The 12,020-nt window shown below is 33.8% G+C and overlaps 1 protein-coding gene across 1 annotated transcript in view; it reads right to left on the bottom strand.

Annotated features, from left to right (window-relative positions):
* LOC123252422 (WD repeat-containing protein 19-like) overlaps positions 1–12,020 on the bottom strand; it is a 200,917-nt gene that overhangs the window by 136,114 nt on the left and 52,783 nt on the right. The window contains exons 15-17 of the mRNA XM_044681745.1: positions 6,554–6,703; positions 6,297–6,444; positions 3,616–3,820 (exon numbers count right to left, since the gene is read on the bottom strand). Coding sequence (XP_044537680.1) covers positions 3,616–3,820; positions 6,297–6,444; positions 6,554–6,703 — 503 coding nt within the window. The remainder of the gene's footprint in view (positions 1–3,615; positions 3,821–6,296; positions 6,445–6,553; positions 6,704–12,020) is intronic.

Raw genomic sequence — 12,020 nt, 5'->3', positions numbered from 1 at the left:
CCAGAAAGGGGTGCTGTTAATTATAATTCCTTCACTTATTGCCTAATATATTGGACTTATTCTGAATTCTGACATCAGTATGTACTTTGTATCCACCAATCAAATCTCTGGGCTAAAAAATAAAATAAAAATAAAACTCTGGGCTCATATTCCCCCTACTATTCTTTTCTTTCTTTCTCTTCTTGTCTGTACTTCATCAAATCACTTCTGTTGCTGGAAAGACCTACATGAACTGATGCAGCGTTAAATAGGCAGAACCAGGAGAATATCATATATAGTAACAGAAATATTGTGGGATAATCAAATTCGATAGACTTAGCTATATTCAGCAATATAATGATCCAAGACAATTCTGAAGGACTTATGACAAAAAAAGCTATCCACCTCCAGAGAAAGAACTGTTGGCATTGGAATGCAGATCAAAGCATATGATTTTTCACTTTTGTTTTAGGTTTTTATTTTTATTTTGTTTTTATATGAATATTCTCTTACAATGAATAATATGGAAATGGATTTTGCGTGACAATATATGTATAATCCAGATCAAATAGTTTACCATCTCTGGGAAGGGAAGGGAAAAAGGGAGACAATTTGGGTCTTATACATTCAGAAAATATATGTGGAAAATTGGTATTACATGTAATTGGTAAAATATCTTTAAAAATGTTTAATTGCTTGTTAATTCTATAACTTTAGAAAACATTTAGTAGAAAAAGGATATATAAACATTAATTTCCAAAGATTGTCCATGTGTGTACCAAACACCACAACATATAGTCCCTTTCTCTAAACACACCCCCTTCTTCCCCCCCACCACCAACAAGCAGCAGACAAAAAGCTGAAAAAATCAGTTCTAAGTTTCTTCCAGCCCAATCCCTTAGTTCTACAGGTAGCTGAGTAAAAAGTAGTTCATTCACAACCAGTAAAGTCACTAAGTATAGCAAGAGGTCACTTTAGGATTCCTTCTAGAGGCTGCCTTCCTTAGCTAAGGAAGAGGTAAACAGCCTTTGTTTCACCTTCCCTTTCTGTGCTTCTCTCTCTCTCTCCAGTGGGATCATGTCATACATTTACACATATCTTTGACATATCTGACATATCTCTGTCACTGGAGCACAAGAACAAAATCTATTTGATTTCCCCAAAGGGAATGAGCCAGGCTATTAAACTCTCCACAAAAACAAATCCCTAGAGCAAGACAGAAAGGGCTGCTTGATCTAATCATTTTTTTTTCTCCCTCTTCTCTTCCCACCTCCTTTACAAAATTGCCCACCTTTGTATCAGTCACCACTCAAATGCTTAGATGTACTTGTTACTAGGTTTCACAGTATGACACTTACAATACTAATCCAAATGTTCAAATAAATACGAACATCATACTAGATTTCAAGTTTCCATAACAGGTAAGGAACTTCTCTCATAAATATAATAATCTATCTACTGTCACAATTCTTCTTGTGCTATGTGATGGGGAAGGAGAAAAGAGTTGTTTCTAAATCCAAATGCTGAGTGGGAGAGACCAAGAGGGAAATGCCATAATTATTGACCATTGGAAAATTTGAATACACAAGGAGAATCTGGTCAACTAAAGGACACAGAGGAACAAAGAAGCAAGATAATGACTGGGATAGAGAAACACTTGCTCCATATCAGGTCCTCTCTTAGACTGCACCTCTCCTATTCTACTAAACGCAAATTGAGAGTCCTATAAAATCCAGTCAATGAGCAATTAAGCCAGTATATACAGTAAGAGGTCAGAGGTTGATGCCAGTGATAGAACCATGATCAGACAACAAGAGGTACTTAAAGTCAATGTCAGCTCCTAATTTTCCATCCTACACTTAATCTGGACATTGATCTTAGTAGAACAATTTTAGAGAAAACTCTTGATTGGACTGGGGAGAGCAACAAAGAGTAGACTTAGTCTATTTAAGTCTGCACTCCTGAACTGTGTCTTTCTGAAATTACTAAGTAATGAGCAGCCAGAGCCTAGGAAAGGCTATGAGTGTACAACCACAAAGTGGCATTTGAATAAATTTCCATTTTATTCTTATATTGTTTTTATGCATACGTTTTTTAAACCATCAAATATAGTTAAGTATTGTATATCTATTTGCTTGAGTAGTAGACACCATTATGGTATGACGATTCACTGAAATGTGGCAGATTCAGGAAAGAGGCAGGCAGGGTTTCCCAATGACATGAAGACTAGGTTATTTAAGCTAATCATACCTCTTAGACTAATGAACCAAGAATGATCACCTAGAGAGAATTGGCATTCTCAAAGACCTTAACAATCAGTCAATAAGCATATAGGAAGTATCCACTATGTGCCAGGTACCATGCTAAATACTGGGGATACAAAGCAAAAAACAGACTCTACTCTCAAAGAGCTCAGAATAAGATTGGGGAGACAAAGTGAAAAGAACAATGTATAAATAAGAAATCTACAGGATAACTTGGAGATAATCAACAAAGAGGAAAGAATTCATATTAAGGTAGTAGGAGAGGTTTCTAGTAGAAGGTGGGATTTTAGCAGAGAATGAGAGAAAGCCAGGGAAGGCAGAGATAGGTGGGAGAAATTTCCAGAAATTGGGACAACCAGTAAAATTGCCTAAATGTGGAAAATAGAGTGTTTTGTGTGAGGAAAAGCAAGGCGGACAGTTTTACTAAGGTAAGTAATGGGTAAGAAAACTGGAAAAGCAGGAGGAAGCCAAGTTGTGAAGGTTTCAAAATGAAAAAGGTTTAACAATTAGAGCTATCTTAAATTGGAATAGTCAGCCTTGAGAGTTATTAATTTTCTCTCCACTGTTGTCATTATTTAGTCATTTGCAATCATGTCTGACCTTTAATAATCCCATTTGGGTTTTATTGGCAAAGATACTTGAATGGTTTGCCATTTCCTTCTCCAGCTCATTTTACAGATGAGGAACTGAAGCCAACAAGGTTAATTGACTTGCCCAGGCTCACACAGCTAATAAGAGTCTAAGGCCAAATTTAAACTTGGGAAGAGGTATATTCCCAACTCCAGGCCCAGTATCTTATCCACTTTGCCATTTAGTTGCCCTTCCCTTCTCTAAAGGTCTTCAAGTAAAAATTATATTAGTCCATGAATATTTTATAGATGAAATTCTTGTTCAGCTACAGGTTAGACTAGATAATCTATAAAGTGCTTTCCACCTTTCAGATTCTGTGTTTTTTTGGAACACATGGAGTAGCTAGGCAGGGGAAAAGGAGGAAAGGAGTGAACAACCAGTCATTCAGCTGGGTAGCTCAGTTAATTGAGAGTCAGGTCTATATACAGAAGGTCCTAGGTTCAAATCTGACCTCAGACACTTCCTAGCTGTATGACTCTGGGCAAGCTACTTAACCCCCATTGCCCAGCCCTTACCTTCTGCTTACTGTATATTGACTCCAAAGTGGAAGGTAAGGGTTTAAAAAAAAAAGAGTAGGTACTAGAACTCAAGGAGCACCTAAAACTTTGAGGGACTTGGGATAATTTGTTATAATAATTATTTTCCAGTAAATTCACTGATCTATATGTAACAGTAGGCTATAACATCACATCAGGCTATAAAAGTAGATGATCATTCTCAAATAAATAAAAACGAGGCTTACCTTTTTAGCATTAAAGTTTGCATCAATATTTGTCTCAGTTCGTGATTTTTTGAGTCTATAAAACCATTGAGAAAGCTATGGGTGCTAAGGTAGATATTGTTTATTTTTCCACTCTGTGTCTGGCAGGTTAATTCTCCATTATATAAGAGCAATGGCTTGTGGGAAAAGGGAACCTTTGTGCCTCCTGCCAAGATTACCTTGGATCCTACATTATAAAATCAGAGAATTATTTTTAAGAAGTTTGTAAATCTAATCCTTACACCATGATTGACAAAACATAAAATATACTAGGAAAGTAGTCAGTGTAATCAGAAAGGATATCCTTGGAAATGTTCAGTCTTCAAATCCTGAAAAATGTAATTCACCATCATCCCTACCCTTTACATAGAGTTTCAATTTGTTTTTTGATGAACTCTATTGCTAATACAACTCAACAGAAATACAGTAAGTACCTACTAATGGAAGGCACATTTTTCATATTTGGCCACTTCTCTCTAGTTAATCTTTTCCCTTCTCCCTTTAAATGATCTGATTAAATATATAACAAATACAATTGACATGTAAAAAAATCTATTCTCTGCAAAAGAATATTTGGTAAAAGATATGTTGGTCTTGAATGTTATTAAAGAAATTTAGTTATGGAAAGACAAAAAGGATCCTGGTACAAAAAAATCTTATCTCTGACAATGTCCCACCATTATTGATCAAATGGACAGAATTATAATGAACTCCCAGTGAATTATATTAGTTCACTAATATCTTCTAACACAAAGGTTAATTCTGATATGGATTTAACTTAAAATTATACTTGAACTTAAATTGGTCATCAGTCTTTAAGAAAAAGTTGTCACTTTCCCTTCATTTGAATGTCATGCAGTGAGCAATTGCTCAATACCTTGGACCAAAAGGTTTAATATATCAAGCTGAATTTGAAAATCTAGTCTAAGTCTTAGATAAAACAGGAGGTATTCACTATAAATTCAATGATTGACTGATAAATATTCCAAGGATGTTTCAGACTAAAAATGAAGACTAAACTGACACTGAAACAACATGCATTTCAATAACAGATAAAAGAAATGATCAAACCCTATTGCTGTGTTGGTGAAATTATGGCAAGCATGCCAGAGGGGGCTGCTCTCTTCCCTCTCTCCACGTGTGCCTAAGGACATTTCTCACATGATCTGCCCTTCTGCCCAGTAGCCCAAAGGGAGTGCTTCCTCCCACTACTGTCTAGGGTAAGGCAGGGGGGCCCATATGTGGCATGAGGGTTGCAGCTTGGACACTCAGTCTCTAAAAAGTTCACCATCACTGGTCTCTTAACAATGATATCCAGCTTTATCAAAAATATGTGTGAATTGAGTCATTTCCCAATGTCTAAATGGTCAAAATATAGGAAAAGGTTTTACTTTTTCAAAGAAATGCAATTTATTAACAACCATATAAAAAAGCTCCAAATCACTAACAGAAAGAAAACTGTACATTAAAACAACCCTCAGGTTCTACTTTACACCCACTAAATTGACAAAGATGACAAAAGGGAAATTGAAAAATATTGGAGGAGACATGAAAGGAAAAACAAACACATAAATGTATTATTGGTATAATTTAAATTATTCTAAATATTCTGGGAAGTAATTTGGAAATATACCCCCCTATAATCACAACTCTACCAGAAATATCAAGCAGATTCTCACTCAGAAGTGGTAAAAGACAAAAAAAATCCAAACATATAAAAATACTTATAGCACCATTTTTTGTTGTAGTAGTAGAAATAAAGTAGGTGCCCATCAGTGACTATCTAAAGAAACTATCAAACATTAATGAAAAGGAATATTATTGTACTCTAAGAAATAACATGGAAAGAATTCTGAAAGACTTGGGAAGATTAATTTAAACTGATGCCAAGTAAAATAAGCAGAAAGGAAAAACATAGGGGGCAGCTGGGTAGCTCAGTGGATTGAGAGTCAGGCCTAGAGTCGGGAGGTCCTAGGTTCAAATCTGGCCTCAGACACTTCCCAGTTGTGTGACCCTGGGCAGGTCACTTGACCCCCATTGCCCACCCTTACCACTCTTCCACCTATGAGCCAGTGCACAGAAGTTAAGGGTTTAAAAAAAAAAAAAGGAAAAACAAGTTACATGATAACCACAATAATATCAAGGAAAACAACTCTGAAAACCTTTTAGAATTGATGATGATAGTAACCAATCATAACTCAGAAATCTGATGATAAAATATACCTCCAAAATCCTGCAAAAGGGGTGATGGACCAGAAGTACAAAATCAGACCATGGCTATAGGACAGATTTGCTTTACTTGACAATTCTTATTTATTACAAGGAAAGGCATTTATTTATAAAGGAGTAAGGGCAGCTGAAAAATGATAAAAATGGAAAAAATAAGAAAGAATACTAATAAAATATTTAAATATGCAAAAGAAAACAAAAAACTCAGAGAGGGGCACAAAAATATGTTATTGCTATTTTGTTAAATTTAATATGTACCTTTGTAAAAACAAACCCTTCATTACAAGTTCATAATTACATATTCAATTATTTGTGTCCTTTGTATATTGAAAAATTTGTGTTTACTTATGATTACTAAATACACAATTAAAAGGAAAATTAATGTGTTTGAATACATCATACTTAGTATTTTAATTAAAAAGAAATTATTGTACCTTGTATAGTATCCTTGTGAAAGACATAAGTATATACTTTATCATCATCGTAAGCCACAAATACACCTTTATCCATTGACCAATTTTCCCAAAGAATGCATTTGACAGTTGGTGGAAAATTTGGAATTTCATACACTGTATCAATTACCTACAATGAAAAATATATATTTAAAAGATTCTTTATACAAAAATATTTGTATATAATTATCTTTTACAACTTTCAAATATTGTCCATATTTATTTTTATTAGGACTTACAGGGCAATATAGAAAACCATCACTTTTATCATCAATGAAAGCCAACCTAGTCCCATTTGGATCTGGAAAAATCTTTCTAACACTGACAGTATGCCGATATTCATTCACATGTTGCCAGTCTTCAATGTAAAAATAATGAATTACACCAGCCTAATAAAAAAAAAGTATTGATTTTTAAATTTTAATATAAAGCAAACCCACAAAACAGTATCTACCACTTTTCAACATAGGATTTCTCTTATCTAATATAAAAATTGATAATATAATCTATCAATGTATTTATTTTAGTTAAATTTCCTCTTTTTATTTGATAAATTGTTTTAAGTATGTAAATGCTAGATGTGAGAGGAATGCAGAGATGAATAAAACACAGCCCATGTTCTCAAAGAGTTTATAATCCAGTAGCAACATAAAATGAGTACTACATTTAGAACTGTAATAGCTGGGCTCAAATTCTAACTCTACAACTATTAATACCTGGATGGAACCTTGGAAATCATCAACTCTGATTCCTGTTTTGGAGATGAAAAAACTAAGCCTCAGAGAGATTAAATGACAGACATAAGGTCTCACAGTAGTACAATGGCACAACTGGAATTCAAACCGAGATCCTTTGACTCTAATGTAGCATTCTTGTCATCATGTTATGCTATGTCCCAATTCAGCCCCTCCATTTTAAAGATGAGAAAATTGAGGCCCAAAAAAAGATTCATTGACTTGTCCAAGTGACATGACCAAAGTTGTGCTTTAGGAAGATTTAATAAAGCAACAGTGAAAGGACAGAGACTGGTTAGTAAACTGTGAGGCAGGAGGCACTGAAAACCCACATTTTGATGGTAGCAGTGGTAATAAAAGTATAAACTAATTCAAAGTTAAATGAGCAGAACCAAAAAAACAATTTATATAAAGACAATAACAATATGAAAGAAAACTATTTTGGTAGCCCTCTGAACTCTGATCAAAGTGGATTCAAAAAACCAATTTGAAATTTTTTCCTACCTCTTGACAAAGAGGTAATGAACTAAGGATAAAAAAATGGATGGATATTCTCAGATATGGTCAGTTTTTAAATTTTCTTTGTTAGACTTTATATTTGTTATTAGTTAGTGCTTCTACTTAGTAGAAATGAAAGAGTAATATATTAATTAGGATCAGAAAAAAAGTAAAGGATGGCGAGATAGAAGAACCAGGATACTATAGTATCTTAGTAGCCAGAGGAAGAAAAGATTTTCACAAATTCACAGAAATTGGATTGAAAACTAGTATGCACAAAAAGTACCAACAAAGCATTTTAAATACACAAAATTATAAAACAGAACATGAAATAAATAAAGGAGTTTTGTTACTACTTTGCTAAGTTATATATGTATATGTTATCAAAGCTTAAAACTGCACTAGGACTTTGGGGACAACTGCATTTCTTAAAATACAATGTTCAAGTTTCTTTCAGAAGCATTTCTTTTCCTTTACATACTGAAATATGTATTTGTTGATTATTAAGTTTATGAAAAAAGAAAATTTAATTTAAAATTAATAATTCTTAAAAGGAAACCAATTTGAGAAACATTACTGAAGTACAATCTATAGGATTTGACAATAAATCATATGTATAGAATAAGGAAGACAGAGGAATTGAAGATGACTCCTAAGATCTCGAGCCTGGGTGACTAGATTAATGGCAATACCATTAATAAAACAGGAAAGTCAGAAAGAAGAACTGATTGAGAGTTTGAGGGAAGAGGAGTAGAATTCAGTTTCAGCCATGCTGAACTTTAGATCGGTGAGACAACCAAGATAGAGTTCTCAGTTGAAATGTGAGATTGGAGCTAAGACAGGAGTTCAAGAATAGAGATATAAATTTAAGGCACATTTGCCTGGCTATGAGATTAGTTGAAATTGCCAAAGAAGAAAGTATAAAAAGAAATCAGGGCCAAGAGCAAAATCTTCAGAATACTTAGATTTAGAGAATTTGGGGAAAGGAAAAAGAATCAACAAAAAAGGAATGATCAGAGAGATAGAACTTGAGTCATTTTTCAGTTGTGTCCAATTCTTTCTGACCCTAATTGGAGTTTTCTTGGCAAATATTCTGAAGTGGTTTACCATTTCCTTCTCCAAGAAGAACTCAGATAGTATAATTATCTTAAGAGCCAATGGAAGAGTAAGAATCACAGAATCTAAGATGAAGGCATTACCAACCTGAATAGGAATCTCCTCTACTATACTCCCACAAAGTGCACAGTGCCTGGCACTTTGTAATTGCATAATTAATGCTTGTAAATGACTGATGGTCATTTAATATATCTCCTTCAAAATCTGCAAAGAAAGGAAACCTGCTATCCAAGACAGCTCTTTCCATTTTTTAATAGCTCTAGTTATTCGGATGTTTCTCCTTACACTGAAATTAAAGTTGTGTTCCTACAACTTGTACCCATGGCTCCCAATTCTGCCTTCATGGGATCAAGCAGAATAAGTTTAATCCCTTTTTCATGTGACAAACTTTAAGAGAGCATGAGAAAAAATTTTAATGTTGTACACCACATTAAGAGTATCAGCAAAAAAATAGAAGGCCTGAGGATGATTAAATCTGAGAAAATGGCATTTGGCCCCCCCAAAATTACTTTTGACCTTTGGCAAAGAGGTTTCAGTTGAAAAATGGAAAAAGAAATGACTGCAAGATAGTACACAGGAAAATAACATAAGAAAAAAGTATAGACTCAAGAAATTTGTCAGTAAAAGTAAGGAAAAAAGATAGGATGATAACTTGAAGCAAAGACAACATATTTTTTTTTCAGAAAAGAAATAGATTTGAATTTGTTTGTTGAAAAAAATAGGAGAGGGCCAAAGCTGCATAAAAGAAAAATGGTGACTGATGGAGCAAAAGGAGAAAAGAACCTTGTTGGTGCTCTTTATTCTTTTTAAAAAGTGAGAATATGGGATGCACAGTTGAACAAAATGACCTGGGTGAAGTAAAATAAGCATGTATTCACTTTAACTGGTCTTTGGGTACAAATAGGATGAAATTCCTATAAATTAAATGCAAATTAGAAGACCTTTGAGGTTCCATCTCACATCTATAAAATTAGCAACTACAACCAAAAAAGAAAATGACAAATCTTATAGGGGCTGTCACTTGACAGGCACAGCTGTGAATTGGTTCAATCATTCTGGAAAACAGTTTGGAATTATATGCCAAAAGTCACTACATTGTAGATAACCTTTAACCTAGCTATATCACCATTAATCTTATACCCTCAAAGAGATAAAGGAAAAAGGAAAAGGATTCATCTGTATTAAAATATAACAGATTTTTGTTTTGGTGATGATGGTAACAAAGGCCTGGAAACAAAAGGGGTGCCTAACAATTGGGGAATGGCTGAAAAAAATTATATATGAATATAATGGAATATATTACTGAGTAATAATAAAACAATTAATGAAATGTTTCAGAAAAACCCACGAAGACTTGTATGAACGAAGTGAGTAGAAACAAGAAAAACTTTATACAGTAATAACAGCACTGTCAAGAAAAATAACTGAAACACCTAAGAACTCTGATCAATGCAATTATTGAGCACAATTCCAGAGGATATGTGATAGAAACACACTACTCATTTCCTAGCAGAGGGGTGAAGGACTCCAAGTGCAGAATTAGAGAAATCTTGGAAATGGCAAGTGTGTGGATTTGTTTTGCTTCATTATGTTTATTTGTATTTTTCTTTTTTCATTTGAGGAGAAATGGAGGCTGTGGAAGAGAGAAGAATGTTACTTAAAAATAATTAAAACCATTAAAACTAATAAAGCTAAAAAAGATAACAGGAGGCTCAGAAGGACATACGAACATTAGTTTTGAAAGTAACGTGTTGAATAGGCAGTACAAAAATGTAAAGGAAAGAACAACCACAAAACAGTTAAAAGTGAATGTTGCAAAATAAGAGTAACCATGACCCCAAAGAAGACATATAAGAAGATACTTCTACTCCTCTTCTTTGAAGAGATGGGAAATTTCATGGACAAAGAACAATACATATATTTGCAGTCTTTCTCAAAGTATTGATCAGTTTGTTAATATTTTTCTTCGTTCTTTAAAAAAAATATTTGTTCCAGGTCTAGAGACGGGAGGTCCTAGATTCAAATCTGACCTCACACACTTCTTAGCTGTTTGAACCTGGGCAAGTCATTTAAGCCCCATTGCCTAGCCCTTGATTCTAAGACAGAAGGTTAGGGTTTGTTTGTTTTTTAATACTAAAAAATAAATAATATATTTGTTATGTGGAAAGGTCTCTAAGAAAGAGAAAACAGAAGGATAATGGGAAAAAATTTTAGCAATGTAAGAACTGTGAAATTTCTGTATTATTTATTATTGAGAATTGTACCTAATCACTGGAATGAGTACTTGGGAATTAGTATTCTTAACAATAGAGTCTATAAGATGACTTGACTTCTTAATAAGATTAATCTTCCCATGTTGGGGGGTTATACCTGGACTTATTGAGTGGTTATATAAGATGTTCTGCCTGATCACAAGGCTAAGTTTAAAAAACTCTGAAGGGCAGACAAATTCAAATTTTAATGATTAATATTGGCCCCAGAAAATACATGAGACATATTACTTCTCAGCAGAAGTAAAGGGCTGTGAATGTAGAATTTTTGATAAATTGTCAAACTAAGCCATAGTATTGATTGGTTAATGTAACTTATTTCCATGTTAACAAAGAAGAGGTCAATGTAGAGGAATATATGAGAGTAGTTGTGATGTAAAAACAAAAGGTATCATATACCTTTTTAAAAATATCATGGAAGATAGTAAAATATTATAAATACTATCATTTTTTAAGTAATGCAAGGGGATAATGTATAGAGAGGATGGTAAGACACCCAACTAAGCAAAGTCATCCCCAGAGTATTTAAAGATAAACTTAGGAGGGGCAGGTAGGCTCTGTGGATTGAGAGCCAGGACTAAAGATGGGAAATCCTGGGTTCAAATTTTACCTCAGACATTTCATAGCTGTATTACTCTGGGTAAATTTCTTAAACCCCATTGATTAGCCTTTTTACCACTCTTCTGCCTTGGAAAAAATATTAATTTAGTATTGTACTTGGAACAGAGTTAAAAAAAAAAAGGATGAACCTAGGGAAGCTGACCCAAAAAAAGCACAACATAGGTGAAAATTTCTATGATAAAATCTTTTTCCATTAATGACAGTGGAGCCACTACATTTGGACTCTAATCAGACTACCTAAAAAGAAAATTTTCCTTATTCATTCCTCTACCTTTTCATTGATTAAATTATCATTAAGGCAAATTAAGAAAATATTGTATTAGTTATTATGTTTGTGAGAGAAAAGAGGAGAGACAGAGAGACAAAGAGAATGTTCCAACAAATGATGGATAATTAAAGTCCCCATCATTTTAAATATCATGCTGCTGTCCCAGGTTTGTGATGTTTCTCAGTTCCTCTTTTGTTTC

This window comes from Gracilinanus agilis, chromosome 6 (assembly GCF_016433145.1).
Source record: "Gracilinanus agilis isolate LMUSP501 chromosome 6, AgileGrace, whole genome shotgun sequence".
NCBI lineage: Eukaryota > Metazoa > Chordata > Mammalia > Didelphimorphia > Didelphidae > Gracilinanus > Gracilinanus agilis.
Note: the sequence above shows the minus strand (reverse complement) of the source record. Positions and strands in the feature narration are given on the sequence as shown.